The sequence below is a fragment of the Lampetra planeri genome, chromosome 7, assembly GCF_965212315.1.
Source record: "Lampetra planeri chromosome 7, kcLamPlan1.2.h2, whole genome shotgun sequence".
Lineage (NCBI taxonomy): Eukaryota > Metazoa > Chordata > Hyperoartia > Petromyzontiformes > Petromyzontidae > Lampetra > Lampetra planeri.
In genome coordinates this window covers 12,762,887-12,787,083 of record NC_136113.1, presented here as the reverse complement: position 1 = coordinate 12,787,083, position 24,197 = coordinate 12,762,887, and the positions used below count along the sequence as shown (strand labels likewise).

At 46.6% G+C, this 24,197-nt stretch overlaps 1 protein-coding gene across 1 annotated transcript in view; it reads right to left on the bottom strand.

Moving 5' to 3' along the window:
• Positions 1–24,197, bottom strand: part of LOC144720153 (ryanodine receptor 2-like) — a 289,470-nt gene that overhangs the window by 238,670 nt on the left and 26,603 nt on the right. Inside the window, exons 5-8 of the mRNA XM_078596660.1 lie at positions 22,744–22,856; positions 21,531–21,630; positions 21,180–21,273; positions 2,124–2,198 (exon numbers count right to left, since the gene is read on the bottom strand). Coding sequence (XP_078452786.1) covers positions 2,124–2,198; positions 21,180–21,273; positions 21,531–21,630; positions 22,744–22,856 — 382 coding nt within the window. The remainder of the gene's footprint in view (positions 1–2,123; positions 2,199–21,179; positions 21,274–21,530; positions 21,631–22,743; positions 22,857–24,197) is intronic.

Genomic DNA, 24,197 nt, shown 5'->3' with positions numbered 1-24,197 from the left:
AAGCATCATAGTTTCTACCCTCTCATTCCTTCCCATAGGGTTCATGGGGGTAGTTGGCATGAGAATACGTTAGTGTTGATGAAACTTTGAATGGTTTTTTGAAAGTTTGGTCTAAATATATATGTTGTGTTTTTGTTCCGGTTAAACTTAATGCAAATGCCACAGGCTTTATTGTAGTATTGGAGGATGTGGGTGTGAGTGAATGTGTAGGCGGGTGGGTAGGTGCGTGCATGGGTGGATATGTATGTGGGTCAGGGCATGTGTTGTGGTGCAACCTACGATGCGGAGGCAGGTGAGTTGTAGGGGGCTCACGCCAAGTTTATTTGGGGCTTACGCCTAACTGGGTTACGGGCTTACGGCTAACAAGGGACGCCCTAGCTTCTACTCCCCAGGGGACACAGGTCCTGGGGATCCTACCACCCCAGCTACCTGCACTCTCCTCCCTGCACCGGCCGAGGGCTAACCCCACTTCGGTCGGTCGGGTGAGTAGCCACCCTTAGCCTCCTGTCAGACTACGCTACCCCGGGTCCCAACCTACAACCTCTCCCATTCCCGGCTCCCACGACGACCCCTCTTACGTCACGGGCTTCCCCCTGAATACCCCCCTGGGACATGACGTCACCGTCCCCCAGGGTCTCCCCCCGACGTCACTCCCCGCGACGTCACTCACTACTCCTTTACACATGTGTGGGTGCGTGCGTATGTGTGTGCTTGTGTGGGTTTGTGTGTGCGTGCGGAAGTGTGTGAGTGGGTTAGTGGGTGGTTAAGTGGGTGGGTGAGTGTGTAAATGGGCTGGTGAGTGGTACGTGGGTGAGTTAATAGGTTTATGTTGCAATGAGGACGGGGCAATTTTGGGGTTATCTTAAGTTATAGGTTTAACGTTAATGCCAAGGTTATGAATATATTATTGTTACTACCTGGGTTAGAGTTAAATAATGGTATGTTAAGAATTCGGGCAAGGATTAGAGGTATGGTTGGCATTAGTGGTAAAGTTCATATTATAAGTAGGCTTAGGATTAGGATTTTGGCTATGATTACAGATAGTTATTATACCGCTGAAAGAAGATGAACTTCAGGAAATTTAAGAAGACGTCAATAAAGAAGGCGACAAAGTTGTGCTTACGATATCTATATATGAGCAAACCAAACAAATTGTACGAAAATTTCACGAACAACTGGAGACATTTGCCCGAGGGACACAACCGGAGGGGGACACGGACCAAGACGTGGACATGAGGAGGCGGACAAAAGCTGGTCAGAGTGCTTTTGAAAAACTGAACTTAGTTAATAGCAATATGCCTCATGAAGATTTTTATATACCTTACATATCGATCAGAGACATCAACAACGGACAAATTAAATTAAGAATGAAAAGTGTGCAAAGAAGCAGAGAAAGAGAGGTGCACGCTGGGAATGTACACAGAGAGACAAAACGAGCAACACATGGAATCGGAGAATATTATGCTGCTAAAAAAACACGTTATTGACATTTTCGTTGACTCTTTGACTGATAGCAGCTCTCAATCAAAAGGCTACGAATTGAAATCCTGTCCGTTGGTGGAATTAGCCCATTGGCAGGGATGACGGCTGGCGATTGAGACGTAAAAAGACAAAGGAGGGTGAGCTTGGGGGGGGGACGTCCACCGTGAAGATGGGGTCATGAGGTCAGCGCGCGTGCAGGAGCTAGACCGACTGTTACATCGGGAGACCTTGAAAGATGGCGACTGCTTAGGGAAGTATTCATCCAGGAGTGGATAGTTAATGGCTGATGATGACGAGAGTTGGAGTTGCCATGGTGTGATTGTTAACTGGCGCACTCTGTCTCAGTCATACAGAGACCCATGCCCTGAGGTTGACGAAAATGCAAATGAGCCGTCAGATATTGGGGACTCGCTGTGGGCAGTATTGTGAGGACTTCATTTCAGGCTGATTTATTTTTGTGCTTTTTAAACCCAAGCAATAAGCATTCATAATCGGTCACATTCGATTTTGGATTGCGAAGCTCAGCCGTAAATTCGGCTTTGATCCGGCTCCGATGGATTCGTCCCATTTCAGCCGTGACGCAACGTTTCATCGTCGGTCTCGGTCGGACGAAGTGTGGCGTGTGTGCATGAGGAGTTTACCTGACTCGGAGGGTCTCCAGTCTCCACAAAGAGCGGGCATGGCTGCACACAGCCCCGCCTTCGTAATGCACCGAACTGCACACCCCACACGCACGCGCACGCGCACACACGACATCCCCCATTTAACCCATTTCAGCATGCACTCTGGACCAATGGTATCCATGCACGGGCTGCGGGACAGATTTCGTGCAGGGGAAACATTAGAATGTGATCAGGGAACATCAGCGCCGCATCGGATCGACAGAACACTAATACACAACGTTAAACAAATGCCTAACACTGTGAAAACTCGAGCTGGGTATGTGTGATCTCTCTGTATATCATGTGTTCTGTATTTTGGTTTCTTCCCATGGAAGGCGGAGGGCCGGCGCAGGGGATGGGGGGGGCAGTGGTGGGGGCCATACCAAGAAAGTTGAGAGCCACTGCTCTAGAAGGATAGGAAAAATGTTGTATGTCAGCATCCATTAAGGGCAGTATGGCATGTCTTACAATGCTTATTGTTAAGCACATTCCAGCACCAGCCATTCATATGAGGCTGAGTTGACCTTACAGGATGCCCATGCAAGGTTCCGATACCAATGAATCCACGGGTGGTGTGGATCAACAGGAACTACATCTTGTTGGGATCACAGTTTTGTGAGATAATCAATATTATACCACTTTCCACCATGTGAAAATGCAAAGCCAATCTGCCTTTAAGCCATGCGCTTTTTAGGAAGTGGCCATGAAGGTTACCGTGGCTGCTAATAAGGTGCTGTTGCCAGGATTGTGTCCGACATCCTTTGCATCATCAGTCTTGATCTTCACACGCGATAATGAATATGCCACCACTTGGGTGCTGTGATGTCTCATTCAGGAACCAAACCGAGGTTGCCACGATCATACATGATGTGCATGAATCATTGTAGTACGCGTACCGTTGTTCTCAACCACACAACGATAAAGATCCCCCGAATAGCCCTAACGGACTGTTGGGGCAAGTGCTGTGAGCACCTATTAAGGTCATCGCATCGCATGAAGGGGGTGGTGTTGTCAACACCACGCTTGGGCGACCTTTATCTGCCCAGTGTTGACGTTTACTAACCACACCAGGCACTTATCCAAGCTGAGACAGGTGGAGGCCCGGAAGCGGTTCGGAATATCACTTGCCTCCAACCTGGAAGGAATCAAACTTAATCTCGCAGGGTTCCCGTGAGCCCAAGTGCGCAAACCACTTGGGCCCCACCACTCCCCATCAACAACAACAACAACCGCCATTCGCCACTGAGTGGCGATGACGTCTCCACGGCACTCGTGCCAGGCTATGTGCACGTTAAGACCACTTGAAGTGTCGAACGCCCGCTGGCAGGAGGTCACGGGACGGACGCAGGTGCCACGGGTCGACTTTCCGAGATGACTGGCCGATGCACCACCTCTGCCAACCCCCCAAAACGCAAAAAGCAACACGCACGCGCATGCACACACACGGACACACCGGGCACGCAAATAAGCCCCTCCAGGCGCAAACGCGATGGGCTCGTAAAAGTTTCAGTGGCGCTACGCCTTGACGCGCGTTTCAGGGCGCACGCGAAAAGCGGGGCCCGCAAATGTCAGCGGCGGCACGAGCGCGTGTTTTACAACTCGATACTGTACAGGGCAACGCGACACCGCCGCTTCCAGAGGCGGCGATGCCCTCACAACTCGCTGCGCGACCCCCCCGCAGCTTCACATTCGTCACCGGACGCAACGTTCATGGTTTGTCCGCGGTTATCCGTCGCTCGCTCCAGCCGGCGACCGTCGTGGCCAGGAGTTGAACGGTTGACCGCCAGGGAGGTGTTTGAGAACATTGATCGGAATCAGAGTACTTATTTGTACTGCAGGAGGAATCCGATGAGCTATGAAGCTCTATTTCACAGATGTCCAGTAGGGTCACGGGGTCAGAACGTCGCAACAACAAACACCACAAAAAGACGACTGCGGTGCAAAGTACAAGAACGTTAAACGAATCATCTAAACGCATACAAATGAAACTTAACCATCCCCATCCTACGAGGCAAAGCCCACTGAGGTATTAACTTATTTGTCAGAAGCGACCTGGCCACGAATGATAGCTCAATAAAGGGGCTTATCGTTTGGACATTTATAGCAGCTAAATAATCTAAATAATCTCAACGCATGTTTCTAAATGTGGAGGGAATTTAAAAAAATCTTCCGCTGCAAGATTTTTAAAAATCACCAATTGTAGACAATAATTGACAAACAGATGACAAGCTTTTGACTTGCACGTTAGCACGGTCACAAACTGTACGCGACTGCTATTAAAATAAAATAAAAACATCCCTAAACGTACAATACATTTGGATAGGTCTCACAATTATTCGCATTCCAGACTACTGAATATGGACAGGTGGTGATGTGGTTAGGATCACTTGACGAACAGATTGACTGTGACTTCTCTGGGATTTCCCTCACAGTGTTATTATCACTCTGATGTCAATTCAATGAGCAATGTGCTTATTTTTTTAATCCAGTGAGTATGTATGAGAGGCTCTTTATTTAAACAAATATATATATTTTTTTCTAAGTTACTACTCAGGTTTAATCATCCCTTCATGATCAACAGTTGGTTATCCTACGGAAACGCTGGCTCCGGTCACATGAATATGGTTATGCTACGGAAACGCTGGCTCTGGCCGCAGGAATATAAAATTCCCAACCACTGGCTCGCGACCTCCGATGGTTGATGAGTGATGACACTGCTTATTTGAGCTGAGAGGCACCGATTCATTTGTGTTGTTATTATTATTCTTAGGCTGTAGCCCCTTTGATCATGGTTACATGACCCGCATGACAGGAATATTTTGAATGACGATTCACTCCTAACCCTTAAATGGTCTTTGTTTTTTCTTGAACCCCCCAAGACATTTGCAGCTGACGAGGGAGGGCGGCGTTTCTGACTCACAATCAGCCAAGGTTTTTGGGGGGCATTTTCAGGACGCAGTTACACCCCACCCCCGCGTACAACATTTCGTTAAAATTAAATTGCGCTTACAACACCGTTTATCAAACAGCAGTTAAAACGGGCGCCACAGCCTGCAGTGTGGCTAATTGCTCAAACGTGGGGCCTAATAAAAAAATGTTGCAATTATGCAAAGCACAGCTTAATCATCACGAAAGCAATAAAGTCACAGCATTTGTAAGTGCAATATTTAAGACGTGCAAAAGTGTCTTCATGCGCACATTGGTTGGCACTCACCTGTTGGTAACTGCAAGTTATGTGCGGAAATGCCACATTTCTATGGTAGGGGCAAGTCTCGCCGTTGGAGAACCACTTCAGAAAAATATGTATTCATTATACTGACCTTGGAAGAACAATGATGGTCTGTGTCGACCCATGACCAAGACTTTAACTCACAAACTTCGAATTTCAGCAAATTTGGTTTGCCTACAAGCACACTGAGGACCAGTTTCTACAGCCAGTGGTTCCATGAGCAGGGTCAGGCTTGCTTCAACCGATGGCAGTGAAACTCCAGATGTTCATAGCGAAGGAGCTTCTCTCCTAAATATGGATCTTAGTTCGACGTGGAACTATATAATACATAAGACAATGATTTATGGTTATGAACTATATACTACCATCTGTCAATCATAAGAATCATTTACTTATTTAGCTATGAGAGCCACACTGAGTCGCAGGACACATTTTCAGCAGGGTCCTGCATTGGGTTTTTATTTTTACGATGTTTTTAGCCAATTCATGATTTGTTTCTACAAGTCGGAGGAAACCAGAGCACACTCTCTATTCCCGTACAGATGGAAACATATGGTGATTTGTTTACTTACTGTACTGCCTTCATCTGACGAGCCAGGCTATGACACCTCGATGTCCATTGGGAAGGCAGTTTCACAGCATTTGTGCAATCCACCGACCCTCACTGCCTCCAGTGCTAAATTACAGGTGTGCAAAGCCACAACCGCCCAGCTTACTTACATAGTTCTTACTGCAAAATTACATCAAACACAACAGTGTGCCAGTAACTGACAATCCCATACACAAAACATTAATGATGCAAAATCCTCCAGCGTTACCAGATGAAACCTAAAGGGACAGCCACTTAATAAAAACATTTCCATCGCTTTTAATTAATACCTGCTAAACAAGAGCAAAGTGTTTACAAGCTTCTTCAGTCCAAAAAAAAAATTAAAAGGGGATTATAAATTAAATGCAGCGACAGAAACCGTGGCGCCAGCCTCCCGTGCCAGCCCCACCCCGCTTGGCCAGCCTGCGTTCGTGACGAGTGCAGAGCGCCATCTATAAACAGCGGCAAAGGCCAAGTGGGGTCTTCTGCTGGCCAGACCCATGCCTCGCTGGTGGGCGAGCAATGGGGGTTGCGTGTGTGGTCGCAATGCCAGCTGCTGGCGCGGCTCCGAGGCACAACTGCTGGGGTCGTCCCTGAGCCTGTCTCCCACACCCATCCTCGCACAGATTGCCGCCCGTCCACTCCCGAGTGACCCGCTCATCGGTTTCTCATCTCCTGCCCCTTACATTTCACAGTCTCCCACCCAGCAACTCCAATTCATCCACCTATGATATCCCTACCTCCAAAGATCACGGTTGGCTGTGTACGATGTGAAAGAAGTTCAACATACGTACATACTACCTCTCACTCATGTCCTTCCTCATCAACCACCCGTCCCACTCCTTATCGCCCGCTCATCTTCTCCAAATCTCTCACCCATTGCCTTCTGCTCGTTCTCATCGCCCAGCCATTCCACCTCCGACATAAATGCCTCAGTGCACCACCCTCTCCCACCCCCCCCCCCAGAGAATGACATTCCTGGCATGTGACAAACTGGCATCTTTACAAGCAGCTGTCATTCAGCTAGCTCACCTCCAGAGCAAAGAAGGGCATGTGACTCATGAGAGCAGAGGGGGATAACCACCAGTTGCCAGGTGTGAGTGGTGCACACTCTGACTCACTCATGTGTGCCTCGTGTTGTGGCACGTGGCAAGCAGTGAATGCACACAACGGGCAGTGGTTAGGTGGCCAAGAGGTCCTCTTGGGTGGTCCTCAAGAGGTCCTCGCAGATTGTCCAGGCAGCGCTACACGTGTCATGACTACCGAGCTTGTCAAATATTCCATCGCTTAAACTTCCGAAGTCTCCCTGTTCAAAGGAGAGTCTCTTGTAAGGACAACCACTGCTAACTTCCCACAAAATTATCCCCATTTTATCAACCACACAGGGATAGGTGTGATTGCACACGTAGGCCTTCTGAATAGGAAGCGCAAACTCTCGCCAAGTAGTGCTCAAGCCCCAAGCCTATTTCCATGATCTATTTCAGTGCCCCTTCGGTACGTATCTCAGATCACCATCGGCTGGCGGGGCTCATTCAGCTAAAAACAGGCGAGCCCGTCAGAGACGCACCCAGCGAGCTGCCGATGACAGCGCTCGGTGCATCGGCAGCTTCGTGTGGCGCGGATCAGATATTCCCCTGGCCCAGACGTGGGGCTCCAATGTTTGCCCACATCGTCCCAGTGCAGCCCATGCAAAGGATGGCGTTCGTGAAAACTTATCGGAGGCCTGAGACCATTTTTTTAATACATATAAACCAAGGCACCCGTCACGCCGTTAACGCTAACGTCCTATCTCAGCTATGTTAATTAAGTCAGAATCCAACTCGCCGGGTCATTAATCTCTGATGACAGCAACGTGGGGGCTTCCTTTAGTGTGAGCCTCCGTGTCTGCAGTCACGCCCTCTGTACGTTATTAGTGCGCCTGCAGCCCGATTTGTTATTTGAAACTGATACATGGGGGGTGGCTATTTTTTCAGATTTTTTTGGAGCGGCTGTCCCAGCAATCTCCCAGCTCACTGGTAAGCCCCTAATGACAGAAAAGGGTCGCAACCAAACCAGCCAAGGGGCAATCACCGCGCGGCGGTCACATGATGCTGAGGATTCCACCCGATGCTCGCGCCCGCTCCCCCTCCTCCTCCCCCTCTTCCCACAGAACCTCATGCCACCCCTGCAAGGCCCACTCCACCTTGCCTTTGATCCCCTAACGTCGCGGTGTCACTGACGGGTGGCAGCAAGCGAAGCAAGCAAGCCAGCACTGTGCATGCGGACCTACAGCACACATTCGTGAAGGATGTCTCTGTCGTGAGCGCAACTGGATGTAGGCTGTTGTGGATTTTTTTGTTAGTGTTAATTCCAAAACTGTGTGAGTTTCCAGAGGAAATGGACCAACATCACAAAGCAAGATCCTCATCTAAAGGGGACTTGAGACTCAAGTGATTATTTTTTTCGACAAATACATGATATATTTATATTATATAACACGTAATTTTTTTTAACAAGAGTGGACCGTTATTGTGTCTATTTATGAAACAACAAACTCTATCATCAATACTCTTTGGGACTTTACCGAAAGACCCAAAGCGTATGAATTCCTGCAGTCACGAAAGCTTTAAGTCAATATTTCTATCATCAATGTTTTGGATAAATCCATATTACCAATGCAATTTGTGGTTTTCAAAAAAATGCCATGGCAATTTGACATCATCATTTCATAGTTCATTTAACTAATTGTAATGAATTGTAATCAATTAATGTGTTATAAGTGGTATAGATTGAAACGTGGCAATGATTAGAAGACTCGTGCTCAGTGAACCGCAGTTGAAGAACTGTTAAATAACCTCCATTCGGACTGGAAGCACAGCAGAGCACAACAACAAAAAACGACGCAACACAAATCCGCAATCACAATGTCACGGGAAACTCACAATCGTCACACCTGGTGTCGTGAAAAATGACATCGCGGCAAGTCGAGCGCTGGCGACGTGCGAGTTTTACAATCGGGGCACCTTCAATCCAAGGGGCTGCCAGCACACCACGATGTCCTCAACGCGGGTCCCCCGTGTTATATCGCGACGAGGTAATTGCTACATTCCTCCCTGGGGACCGACGTCCGTGACTTCCGCTATCAGCAAATAGACGGCCCTTGTAAAAGGATTCCTAATTTATCTGAAAAACCGCGCGATACTCAAGCCTCGAGCGACTGCCACCAAAGGATCCTAAGGCTGCGTTCTTGAATGCGATGTTATCCAAATCGCATTCTGGTTTGTTTTCGCTTAACTGCGTTTTTCAAAAATTTTTATGTCAAATAACGAATTTGCACTTTAACGTTATTTTATGTTTCTTTTGCAAAGGGCAGTTTTTGTGTCTTCTGGTGACATCCCTGGATCTTATTCCTCTTCTTCATCATCTGCACAACGGTTTTATTCCTGGGATATTTTTTAAAAGATTCTCTCTCCACAATGTGTTATTTTCTAGATCTCTCCTTAACAACTAACGTTTGTGAATGGCCGATCATTTGACCTCATTTTAAAGCCCACCTGGGATGCACAGTATAAAAAGAGGAAAAGCTCAAAGAGTAGATGGTATCACTGTGGACATTAGCGAAGAAATAGAACCACTTGTTTGCACACATTATTCAGGCGACCAATTTAGTAAATGCTTACACAGAAATGAACCTCACTCGTAGAATGATGCCTCAATCATTATTCTATTCAAAGAGGATGATGAACTACAAGAATAAAAAATAAAAATTGTTTACAAAGGTAACTGGGAACACAATTATGGAATATTTAGAGGCCAACCAAGCACATGAACAAACCAGGGTTTAGGAAAGGTTTCTCTACCATCGGCCACATACAACTTTTCAATCGGATTCTGGAAAAGTCTAATAAACATTAAAAAAACGATTATGCTTCACCTCAATGGTGTGCGATGAGGAATGTGACTTGGCGGAAATTGGTGCAGTCATCAATCCCTCGCAATCAAGATCAAATACAAATGTGGAATATAAAAAATTACGCAAATGGACCAGCTACACTGAGGTTACGTGAAGAAAGTAACAAGATAATAATATTATTGCTACAGTCAAAGATACATGGCAGAGTGTGAGACACACTCTGGCCAAAGTTATTCAAACAGCACATGTTTGTTTTACTAAATGCCGACAACACTGAGACCATATTCATTGGCTCCCCTCTGCAGTTATCTAAAACCAGTTCGCCACATTTATTGATAGATGGTCACAATGTCTGCCCAACATTGGAGGTTAGAAATCTTGGTGTTTGATTCGACCAGTCCTTGAGGCGCATGTATCGTTGGTGTTAGAACTCCGTTCTTCCACCTAAGAAACATTGCCAGGCTGCGCCCCTTTATCCTGCCGCCTATTGACTTAGAGACGCTGGCCCGTGCTTTTTGTGCGTTCTCCCGACTCAATTACTGCAGCGCAACACCATTACGGGATTCCAAGTGAGGTGCTGGCTTCACTTCAGCTCGTTCAGAATGCAGCTGCTAGAGTACTTACGCCGAAACCATTGCGCAAGCACATCTCACACCTGTCCTCTTGTCCACGACCCTGGCTACCAGCCAAGCTTCCAGTGGGCCGTATGATCCTGCTGCTGAGCTACAAGGCTCTTTATGGCTTGGCCCCACAATATTTGCAGGAACTGCTCCCTTTATATTCTCCAACGAGGTCCCTGAGTTTGAGATCGTTGGATTGCCATCTTCTAGTGCAGCTCCCGGCCTATGGGACGCTTTGCCTTTGGTAAACAGGGCAATCAGAGTCACGAGAGTATGAAAACTCACCTCTCTAAATTGGCCTTCACGCCCTAGTTGTGCCCCATTCGCCCTGGTGGTGCATTGGGATCGATGGATGAAATGCGCCTTACAAACTGCAATCGTTATTACGAGCAAAAAATAATGACATGGGCTTGTACAGAACACGTTACTAGAAGGGATGATGGTTGTGTTCAAGGCGAATAACTGAGCTGGGAATATTAAGAAGGTAAGACACCAGATAGCGCAACTGTGCAGATGTAGAGACGAGTTCACATCGTGTGCTGGAGCTCGGTGGATCTTTGCATTGCACAACTGCAATGGATGGAGATGGCTTGGTACTGGCAAAGGAGGTCTAATGATGTAGATGCTCACCCCGAGCCCTCATTACTTTGATAAGGCATTGTCTTTGAGCTGTACCCCTTTTGGCGTCCTCTGGTCGAGCACCAATTGGGTCGAGGCTCAAAATAAAGCCGTCCCTTGGTGTGGACCAATCAGTTTCAAGGACAATGCTTATATTATCATAGTGTGTTTTGTTTGCATTTTGACTGCAAGTATTGTGGTTAATGCAGACATGAATCCTCGTACAAAGGTTTCAGTTTTGTTGGCAGAAAAAAGGGGAAACCACCTTTTATTATATTTTGGTACTGGCAAAGGAGGTCTAATGATGGCTTGGGTCGGCAATGATCCTGCAGAGGATAGATCATGGCGAATTATGATAATTTATGTTTACAATTATTTATCAATTTTAAGGCTTTTTTATTTAAAAATTTGAACATTTTAAAAGTTATTAGTATTATTCATTCTAATTACTTTTGTGGTATGGACACATCGGAATTAAATTAAAAGAGCAGGTCTCTCCATAGATTGTACACACGGTAAACTTTCAGCAGCATGCACATGAAGTAAGTGGATGGTGATTTATCGTCACCATCTGCAGGTTATTGCTCTTTTCTCATTTTATAATCAAGTTGCACACACTGCATGTGAAGCTCTGCAATGTACATTTGGCTGCATGCGTGCGATGTTGAACTATCATGTTCAGCTGAGCCATGCAGATTTGGAGATGCCTAATCTCAACACCAGCGCACTCCCTTCCCCCCACTCCCTGCCTTATGCCCCCACTCTGCCTCTCACTGGTACATCCATAAAAAATAGTTCTCCACCGTTCCAAGGACATGTGGTTCTTCCTCGAGCTCCACTCATCGCTCTCTTTAAGTCCTCTCGCGCACAGCAACAAGAGAGCGCCGGCCCTTTCTGCCCCGAGCACAAAGGCCGTCCAATGGTCAAATGCGTCTTGCCAACATTGCGGTAGCATCCCCAAGCGAGCACGGCGAGGGGCAATACAGCGTTCCGCCCTTCTTGCGCATCGGATCCCAGTCACGTGAGCAAATGTCCCACGCGGTGTGACGCACGGAAAGTGAGATTACTGTCACGGATATCGAAGCCCATTATTAAATGCGGGCCGCACTTCACGCTGCGGAAGATTATTCTCGCCCATCGCCTCCCTCTCCCCCTCGCCCGTACCTATTTGTGCCACTCAAAGCAGATGAGACACCTGCGCATTAATATTTGACGTTAACGTCACCGGCGTGGGGCAAAGAGTAGTACGAGCGGCCATGCGCTCTGCTGCTGTCAAAGCGACCGACTCGGGTCGCAGAGGAAGTTGAATTTCCAACAATATAAAAATCAGGCTCTGTAGCAACAAAAGGGCATCCTGCAGGTCACCTCAACCTTCATACGTGTCCCCAACAAGAGCAACATGGAACAGGTGGCTTATTTTTTTTTAAAAGTAAGATAACCTAAAGACAAATGGGTGTTATTGAGCAGTTGCTTACTGAGCTTGTGTGTCCTAGGCTGTCCAACAGGAGCGTTAATAGTTATTTAAATCAGTTTATATTGTCAGTTGTGATTTTCAGGGGAGTCACCAAACTGCTCTGTATGTATGTTGAACTTCTTTAGCACCGTACATAGCTAACTGTGTTCATAAGAGGTGCTCTGCAGTGAAGGCATCATCAGCCATTATCTATCCACAACTGGATGAAGGGCTCTTGAAGCCATCACCATCTCTCAACAATTCATCTAGTCCCTGCACACAAGCTAATGTCATTGCTCCATCTCCGCAGTGAACTCCCTTTCTCTGGAGCATTCCTTCCTTTGCCAATCTGTGGTTAGTCATGACCACCGGCCATTATCCCTTCTAGTGACGTAATCCCCTCTCGGGGCGCCGTGGTAGCGAGATGTTGTCTCTCTCGCCTGATATGCAGGAGGTCATGGATTCGGTCCTGACCCCCACGACTGTACATCTGGAATTTGCATATTCCCCCCATGGTTACGTGGATTTTTCTCCGGGTCCTCCGGGTTTTCCCTCCACACTTATAGGCATGCGTTCAGATTGCTTGCCTGCTATAAATTTCCACGTGATAAGCCACTTTGTTGAGCGAGGTCGCTTCTAAAATAAAACCAGTTTAGTTAAGACTTGACCGAGCCCACTTACATTTCATAATAGTCAACACGTTCTGTCCGATTTGCGTTTGTTCTCCGATACATTTGTTACTCATTCTGTCTCTCCGTGCAATACCAAGAGTGAAGTAGCTCGGGTGCAGCCCTTTATAAGTGCATTATATTAATACTGTGCATACATGTGACTGTCTAACAAGTACACGAGTGACGTTCACTTGAATGTCAGAGACACCACGTTTCCTATGACGATTTTACTAATTTTCACTGATCACGCAGCCGCACAGAGGGCAATACTGTATGTGCAGCTGCAAGACAAACCCACAAGCTCAATATGCGCCTCAACACAAACCTTAACAGGAACCCACGACCCCAAATACAAACCCACAAATGTTAGCCCACAGCCAGAGTGATGGAGCCACGGGCAGCTGAGATCCTGGGTTTCTCATCTGTAGCAGATTGATCGTCTTAGACCATCCTCCAATGACTGCACATTCGAAAGAATGTGGATTTACACTGAATGCGGTCTAGTTCAACAGGGTTAGCTACGTCTATAAACATATAAATAGTACAAGATATATGCCAAACCATCTACGTACAGTGTGAGAGGGCAATCGTGTGCTCGTGGTGAGAGCCATTTGAAAGCATGTTGCAGTTATGTGGCCTTGTCACTCAAAGACCATTCCCGAATGTGGAACTGCTCCGTATTCTGTGTAGAGTCAACAGAAACGGGCCCTTTCTTCACCCTATGCCCGAACTGGTCACTGGCTAAAGGATGCCGATGAATAGCGAAAATAAAGACGCGTGCGTTGCCTGTGGCCGCTCGATCGCATGCGGAGAAGTGCGAGGTCACGTGAGCGGGGTTACTGAACGGAGGGGCCGAGGTGGCCACGGAATGGCGTGGGGTGCCCGCTCCCCTTTCTTCCCCCCCCCCCCCCACTTCTGTGCAGTCGTTTAGGCCAAGCCGAGGCAAAGATGGATAGATAAGAATTGCCAACGGGTCACGTGGAACAAAATAGTCATTGATCCCCACGTTCAAATCAGTAGTGGGCAATGTTCATCCATGTTGGCTCAGAGCCAGCCGATTTCTTATTTGAGCATGAAGACACTTTGCTTTGCTGTTATAGCCACAGGGCAAGGTTATTATCGCTAAAATCCCAATCACATTTTCATATCAAAGCGAAACAACAAAAGCATTTAATTTAACAACAGCACTCCGGCTCGTATCAGCTCCTTGGCCCACTACGCAGCCAAAGCAAAACAACAAATAGATGTTCACCAAAACTAAACTTAAGCATCTTCTTGGTTCTTTCGGTAAAGTCACGTAGAATGGAAATAATAAAATAATAAAAATAAAACTTAATAAAATAATTCTCACGACGTTTCGGCCACAACGCAAGCAGCCGTCCTCAGGTGGAGAACAGGTCTGTCGAGAAGACAGAGTCTGTGTGCGTGCAGTGAGATGTCTTCAGACTCTGTCTTCTCGACAGACCTGTTCTCCACCTGAGGACGGCTGCTTGCGTTGTGGCCGAAACGTCGTGAGAATTATGTTTTCTTTTTATTATTTTATTATTTCCATTCTACGTGACTTTACCGAAAGAATCAAGAAGATGAATCCCTGCAGTCACGAAAGCTTTAAATCGAAAATTAAACTTAAGCAATTAGCATGCGGAGCAAATGAGGATGCCACCTCCAGCCCATCAACCGCTGCACTCTTGCCAAACTCAACGCTGTAAATGCTCTACTTTATGCAGCAGCGCAACATTCATTTAGCCTCACGATATTTTAACTGAACCCCCACAGGATAAACACAGTGCCAATAAATAATTATGGCACCAGCCCTCCCAGGCATGTAAGCGAGATGCACAGAATTCGTAAGGGTTAATGTGGGTCACATTTATTGCCAGACGTTATTGTAATTTTCGCACACCAGGTGCGATGCGTTTCATAGATCTGCAAAAACACGAAGCAGAGACATGCGCCTAATACTTGCAGACATGCGATGGGGAATGGGGGCAGACACGTAACCTTTGCTGCTATTCTGAAATGTAAAACTGGATTCTTTAGCGGCATGTCTAGCATATGCAACCGTAGATGTCACTGGGAAGATCTGTGGTCATGCTTTGAGTGTATATTTTAAAAACATGGCACTCTTCCAAAGACTCCCAAGCCCGCAGCCTACTCTGCCGACAATTATTTAGCGCGAGCAACATAAAAAAACAATATAAATAAAGCAACGAAGGACCTGACTAATCGTTATAATGGGTCTATGTGCGTGCAGTGAGATGTCTTCAAAGAACAACCTCAATGCTTCTGACTTCTGAGCTTGTCTTCCGGCATCCACTTCACCAACCGGCACTGACCAGTGTGGTGAAGTATGGTCAATCAACAAACATGGTGGACACGGTGTGGGGGAGGGCCATCATCCTGCAGCAGATTGATAAAGGGCTGTACATTATAATGCCTTCTCTCAGATACTTACGGCTATGGGGCTAGTTACAGCGTCTCTAATTTATTCATTTGCCTCGAAAGCTATACTGTACTTTGAGCGAGAAAAAAAATCAACAGCGGCGTCCAACATTCTGCAAACATACTCTTAGTTCTTTCGGTAAAGTCACGTAGGTAAAAAATGAAAAAAAAAAAATCACGACGTTTCGGAGGCAACACAGCAAATCTGGCTGTGACGGTCCCACCTGATGACGGAGACTTGTGTTGCCTCCGAAACGTCGTGATTTTTATTTTATTTTTATTAATTTTAATTTCATTTTTTACCTACGTGACTTTACCGAAAGAACTAAGAGTATGAATTCTTGCAGTCACGAAAGCTTCAAATCTAGAATTCTGCAAACATTGAACTTCTTTCACACCGTATGTAACCAACCACGATAATCGGAGGCACACCGCACGGCACGTTTGCCACCTGCCTTCTCTGCGCGCATGCATTCACCAGTCACAGCTATCTCTTCATTCGCCACGCGACTCAGCTCCCCACAAACCGCAACCGCAGAACAAACGCCGTGCCACCCGCAGATTGTTTCCTCTGCCGCCCTCTCGCACCGGGAATGACAACACGGGGGGGAAGGGGGGGCGGTCATCCCCGTACAGCGCGCACAGAGTGCCACATCGCTGAGCGCACCGCCCAGGGGGTGAAGTTTCTGATGCAGCGCCGCATTACGGACGCGCCACGGCTCTCTCTCTCTCTCTCCCCCGGCCGTCCACCTCGTTTGTCATGCCGGGCAAAAATCAATGAAGCTCACAGCCAAGGGTGACTTTCGCTTTTACCCTCCGGATGGGTCACGTGCCATTTGATCGAGCCAGCTCTCTTAAGAATTGTGTATTTATGTATGTGTGTGTTTGTTGTGCTGGGTGCGCGTGGCACGTAGCTGTAACCCAGAACTGTGGTCAGGAGGCCCGGAGGATTGTGCACAATTCATTTTGTTTGCGATCCACCAACCGGCAGGACTACCAACAGACCTGTATGAGGTAGTACAGCAAATATGTTATAATTGGTTTTTTACCCTTCTATCTGGCAACAAAACTGACACATTTTTTACAAGTAGTCATGTTTGCATAGACCACAATACCTGCAGTCATAATGCAAACAAAAAACATAACTCTGATAATGTATGCACTGTCCTTGAAGTTGATTGGTCCACACCCGAGACATCTTTCCTTAGAGCCTAGTCTCACATAGGTTGGATCAGATGACGCCAAAAGGCGCCAATTATCATGTTTTTTACTGGCAAATGAGGTTCCAATGGAGCAAATATGTTTTTGATCTATCTGCGTCGATTTTGCACCACCGTTCCCTCTCAGATGGGAGGGTTTTCTATAGGTGCTCCAGATTCCTCTGACACAACGAGCCATTCCTCGAGAATTGAGCAATCACATCCAGCATGAACCTCTGACACAAAGTGTCTGGAAACTCGGCGAAGCTTTCTGCTGTTGACCCTCCTCATCAGATGCACGAGTTCAAATCCCAACCGGGAGTCGGCTATAGCCCATCGTTCCTCACAGGTCGGACTATAATCCTACGATCCTACTTTGGTCCCAGTGATAGGAATGTGGAAATTTTTAGAGTGAAAGTCAAATTTGTGCCACAGCCTCGTGCCCTGCAATGGAAATGAGCAACCATTACACATGTGTTTGTTCTTGTTCCGCATTTGACACTTAAAAAAAAGAAAAATGTTGTTTAAGGGAATAAATAAGGAGCTCACTAATGTAAAAATTAGTTTATAAGCAAATTAAAACATAATCCACAAGCATCAGCAATGTCAATGCTTGGGCCAACGTGTGCGTGTTTCTTATAGGAGGGTTTGCACTGGAGGAACCATGGTGGCAATGAACCAAATTACTGTTCCAGATTCACCCTTTTGTGGAGCAGAGAAACCACTTGCATTCCATTGCATCACAATGCGTAATGTTTTTTCGACAGGAAAATGTTTCTCCTCAATTGGTGTGCACCGAGGTTACGCAGAGACTTCGATCGATCACTCAAATGTATAGCACGGTTCTGAGGGTAATCTTTCATAGGGCATCGCTGTACAGTACTGTACTTTGTGCTGCATTGTGACGAAGCATCGGGCTCTGCATTGCGTCGCAATGTACGGCATTGGGAAGCCTAATTATTCGGGGGTGCTAAGCCCAGCGGCGGTGAAAGTGTGTCAAGTCGGCCCCAGGCAGTGCGAGCCGTCGGGTTAAAAGGTCGTCATTCCAATTACTTCAGCTCAGCAGTGCAAATACAGTCAAGTCAAAATATTCTCCTTTAAATTTAGCTCCGGCTTCCTGACTGACAAAGCCAAAATTATGGGGTTTTGTCAAGCACTGTATTAAGCTTCGCTGAACCCTCGTAGGTGGCAGTGGTCAGAGTGGGGGCTAATGAAGGCACGTTCTACTCGCTAGGAGCAGTACCCGTCAAAGCCAAACAAGGGTCATAGCTTACAGGTCAGATATCGTGCAGGAAAGTTTAGCGCTTTCCCTAATCTGCAGCGCGAGCTTTCCCCACCCCCCCCCCCCCCATGCAACATTAAGTTGGTACGATTCACCATAAAAAATGAGACTGAGATTTAGATGTATATTCTCAGGAGCAGTTAACTGTAATGCTCTCGTAATTTCTTGTTCGTTGATTGTTATAGGTACGGCCAATAGAAATCTAGGTGAGTGCTTTAAATGCAAAACACTGTTGCATGAAGTGTGTGGTCAAATCATCATCATCACCACCACCAAAGTCGATAAGTTTCCCATATGAATGGAACACACAGAGCATCAGGTGCTAATATTAGGCTGAGTTGGTCCAAGTGAGGGCGCAGCCCATTTCACAAGCCAGTTTACGTTTCAAGTTTCAAGTTTATTTTTTTTAAATTAGGTGAGAACTCAAGAGACAAGGATGAGTCTCATTTTCAAGAGTGGCCCGAGTCACCAAAGTTGCCAAAGGAATATAGAAATGTTTTAAAGTATCAAGCCAATATAATTCAGTGTATGTGTGTTGTATACACGTTGCAGCGTGGGTGTTTATGTGAGCACGTGTGTTATGTACGCAATGCATTATGTATGTGCGTGTTGCACATCACATCATCGTCCCTCTCACGAGTAAACACACATGCACACTTAAATAAAATAAAAACAAAGATCCCCCATGCACAAATACACATACACACAGATGTACTAAACACAAAGACAAATATCCCCCGTATGGCCTACATTCCATAATTAATAGTTCACAGATCGACTGCCAATGCTATGCATGGTCAGGAATCAAATACAGGTGGCCTATATTGCAGCGTATTGTTCTAAAAGCGACCTCACCACCCACCATATAATATGTAAGCAGTAAACACATTCACACACTTAGGGATTAACTGTGTGTTAAGTCCAGGTATATATAGAAATCGTGCTCCCGTCTAAAAGAGCAATGTCCGTATGTTCAGACGGTGGTCCAGGTTGCAGGTTTGGAAGGTCCAGGTATGATAGAAGTGTGTTCTTAACGAGATGTAATGCATCCGTTTTAAATATGCTTTTCCGACTCTGCATCATAAATAGTACGGGTTTGTAGGCCACTGTGTGCCCTTTAAAAACGATCCATCATGCAGCCAGTACCCTTCGGAAACTTGTAAACTTTGGTGGTGACAGTTAAGCAATGCTACAGCCATGCGGGCCAAACACAACCCCGTAACTTGCTTAGCATGTGTGACTTCACGAACGTATACCCAATTTGTTTAAAGAGTATTTTTGAATGGGAAAGGGATGGAGTGCTTGCGAAAAAGTGTACGCGTACGTTGCATAAACATCGACAGTCTACAGCGAGAGGTCAGCGAGGCATCACACGACTGGGCAGTTTGGGAGTGGCGCACACAAATAAATCTACGTGACCTACCTACCAGCTCAACCTCAAACACGACGCTTTACAAGCGTGCGCCATCACGCCCCGAGCAAGAACAAATGGGTAACCGACAATAGATTTCGCATGACAATATGTTTCGTGAGATTTGTGTGTACGTGTCAAGAAATTTGCAGCATTCATGGGTGCACGCAGTGCCGTGTTGGCTGCATGCCCACTCCACCGAGTCCGACAAAAGTGTGCCCGAGTGACACAAATGGGGCGGCGAGTTGAGGCGAGCCGTGGTGACGGTGGCGTTTAACGTCCCTTTTAGCAACGCCGTGTCACTCGCAATGGAAGCGGGGCCGGAGAAGGCAGCAACCCCCGCCCCCCCCCCCTTGCCACCTTTCACGTAGACAGTCCTCTTGCCCCTCTAACCCTATGCTGTCAGTCTCCCCTTCAAGGAAGAGACAGGCAGGTGTGGAAGTTCACACAATCTCAACACCGAAAAAGGCTTGAAGAGGATGCAATAATACACGCAGCTAGAATTAGTGCAAACGAAAGCGGACACCGAGGTTATGATGATTGTCTTCATAATGAGGGATTAACATTGAACATCAAGAATCCTAAGGGTGACTTTTACTCTGAGCCTCCGGTATTAACACAGAGCCAACACGTGTTTTCGTGGTGCCTTCGGTCTGGTTGCATAAGCCTCAGGCATTAACCATGAGCCGAAAGAATGCTAAAAATGCCCAAGTCTGACTCTCAGACCCTCCGAAATTAACCTAACATTTCTAAGTGTGCCTTTGTCTGGCTCTTTGAACTTTGAGTATTAACACTGAATCCTAAAAAGCATTAGGGTGCATTACTGTAATGGTTATTTGATATGTTTATATTAATAATGAATGTAAGACTCCTAATGGTGACTTCGCTTGGTTAAATGGGCTTTGGGCATCAACACAGAATCCTAATGGTGAATCAGTCTGCCTCTCAGAGTGTCAAACATTAACAATGTACTTTAAGAATTCTAGAAGTGCTTTAAGGCTGGTTCTCTGAGTCTTGAGTGTTCATACAGAATGAGCAATGCCCACGTTCGCAATTCTTGGTAGTTGTTTGGGTCAATGCAAATTTAATAGTATTCGGACCCACACATAGTGCATAATCCAGGCCTGAAATAGCACATTTTAAATCTCAAATCCATTTGACTGCTCCTTGTGCATGATTGTGTGCAGTTGAATGGCGTTAAACACACGGACAAATGTCGTCAATATAGCCTTCTAAACCATGCTATTAGTAAGCAATGAATTATAATTATAAGCATACAGTTCACAAGAGGTTGGTTTAACAAGCACATATCCTGACCACCTTCCTCTTCGCAGTAATGAAGATCACAGACGCATCTCGGGCCTGTTAACCCCACAACTTCTGGGTCCGTCTAGTGACCTCGTGCCGACGATTTTTTCTGCTGCTCCACGCAGACCCTGAAGTGCACCAGGCCTGGCACAATTGCCATAGTAACGTCACAGCGATTTAGTGACCAACGGCAGCTGATGCCGCCGCCGCTGTCGCTGCGCGTGCGAAAAAAAAGACTGCGCGCAATCGGCCTACTGTGAGTCAGACCTTCGTTAAACCACCCCCCCCCCCCGCCCGGGGTGCCGAATGTTGCATTCTCACCGTCGGTGCTCATCCCCACGGTCGGCCGGAGGCACCGTCACGCACTCATCGTGGCCGTGGAATAACCTCAGCACATCGCCTCCAATCAGGTAGCCTGCCGCCAAGACCAGGGCAAAGGGGAGCGGGCGGACACGAGCCGAGGTGAGCGCAAGAGATGTGTGTCCTCGCAAAACCTGCACTTGTTTTTGGAGTCCGTGAGCATTGGCATTAAGAGGCTGCCGCGGTGTGACGGTTATCACGCTGGACCTGAAGCCGAGAGACCTCCTGGCGTGGACATTGTGATCTCTCAGTCACGAAAACTTCAAATCTAGAATTAATCGTGGGGTCTATGATAACACGTGGGGAACATACCTTGGGCCATCTCACTCCCAGAGCACACAGGAGACACGTTCCACAGTGTCTGCTGGAAGGAGGCATCCACGTGGAGACTGCCGTTTGCGTGCGAGAGATGCTGCAGGAGATGGGACAAGCGCGTGATGAAGAGGGGCGGGTTAACAGGAGTATCTCCCCTGCGGACATCAATGACGGTCGCATCACATCATTGCCGCACACAAACGCTGCTATAGCATTTGGCCAGGCGGCACTGTGATCACAGTGCTCAACCCAATCAGATATCGACTCTACCCATTATTGCTCCAAGGGCAATAAATTCTGTACATTTTTATTGCTTTATGTACAGACGCCAATGTTTATCCTTTGGGAAGCCTGAGAATGAGGAATTTCCACTTTTGGCCCATGGCCACAACAGAGATGAATATCCCCCAATGCTCTTGTGAGCATAGGACACTTTGATTACCCGAGTCATGCCATAATTCTTTGAGAGCAATACACAAGACACACTATGCCAGATATGCCAGCCTCAACCTCGACACATGTGCGCGTAAAACAAGGTTCAATTATATAGAAAAATGTGTACAAGTCTTAGGAATATACTAAGGATGTTTAGCCTCCTTTATCTTTGAGCTGCAGCAAGAAACAATATATCACCATCACTCAGTACCAGTCAGAGGGAGGTCAATAGTGTGCTCATCCTTTGCAGGGATTGTCTTAAAGCCATTGATGAAGATGAGCACTGCCCAACACTCATGCGAATGGAGAAACATTACAGATTTTAGATTCAGCAGAAACATCAACACCTATCAACAGACGCCATACTGACACGTGATTCACCCCTCCACGCCCGCGCCATTTTTTTTTTACGCATGCGGGTTTAAATATTGTGCGTTGCCAAGAGACCATTACGTGAAACAGAATCCAGAAGGCAAACAATATCTAACTGTGATGTGCATTAATAAATAATTACGCCCAAGCGAGGGAGCAATTGAATGATTGGGCAAATGCTTAGTGAGCAGAGGAAGGAGGCCAGTCGAAACGTGACGCCACTCGGCGGAGGCGTGGAAGGGGGAGACTAAATACATAAATACACCCAAGGGGGGAGGAGAGGAGGATGAGAGTAAATAAATAATTCCACCCAAGCGAGGGGCAACTGAATGATTGGGCAAATGCTTGTGGGCAGAAGGAGGAGGCCACGTAAAACGTGACGCGGAGGAGAGGAAACTCGTACCAGGTATCTCTCCGAGGAGATGCTGACCAGGATGAGGTCATCTCCAACTCTGACCTTCTCGCCCTCGGAGCGCTGCTTGGACGCAGGGTGAATGGTCCACCAGCAAGCCTCGCCTGCACAGCAACATGAGCCCCTTACTTAAGAGCTCCATCGATGATCCATTCGCGATTTTTTTACACACGCATCTCTTGTGTGTCAGTCTGAGATTATGTGAGCGTGTGTGTGTGTGTGTGCCTTTGTCTTGGTGTATTTTGCTTTATGCGCCCGAGTTACTGATTTTATGTCCAAAAATGTAACGAATAAAATTGAGAACATGGCCATCGCCAGAGCAACGTGGAACTTCCAGATGCAGCTCAACAACGAATACTGTGACTTGGGCCAAACGGACAAGATCCACAAAGTATTGTGTGCTTGGAACAACATTCAGGTTTATTGTAACAATGAAAACCCCGTGTGCAGTTAAGGCATCGCATGTCACCACTGTTATTAGTACTTATATAAAAAAGCGGCTATGTTTTGCTTTCATTTGCATGTTTTTTTACGAAAGTGATTTACTCTTTTAATTTTACTTATATTACATTATCCTGTTCGCACTGTTGTAATTATGTTACTAATTAAGTTACTAATGCGTTTCTTCTCTATAATGCAAGCCTTATAATAATGCTTCCATATCTCCATGGGTTCGTAAGGTTAAAAAAAAACCTTCAATATTTATGCCGCGTGATTATTCTAAATAATGCGAAATGTATTGGCTATACATATACATATATACCAAAAATAAGGAGAGCCTCCAAAATCTCCCACAGATTTCCACATGCATCTGGCCACCGCTGCCCATGCAGCGATTAGAAAGAGAATTGTCACTGGCATGCCTTCTCGATACGACAGATTACAAATTCAGCGTCTCGCTGCACATCTGTAGGAACCTGAGCAAAACCACGTGAGAAGGAGATGCTTGCTACCGTGCAGAATTGTGCATTAATTACAGTGATTGTAGATACAAATGTGAACATGAGGCCTCCCTATGCTATGTCGCCTTATGCGGGTTATTTGACCATATTTCAGCACACCCATCATTGTGGTTTGACAGAGAGACTGGCTCAGGACCGGTTCAGATATGCCGAGCCATGGATGATAGTTGCGGCTGGGAAACGCACCGAGGTTTGTTGGGTTCATAGCACGGTCAACTCATCACTGTGAGCTCACTTTCCCCTTTGGCATTGAACCATCGTATGAAGAGCACAGTGAGTACACCTTAGTACAAGCAATGCAGGTATTCCAGATATGTATTTTGCATATGAATGCACCATCATGACAATAAAGAAGCTAATTATTTTATTTCAAATCATCCCATTTCATCATTCAGTTGCAACGAATCTCTTAGTTAACCTACGTGCATGAAGATCAGCCCATAATTCCTCCAGGATAGATTGTAGTACCCCTCCGTGAGAAGT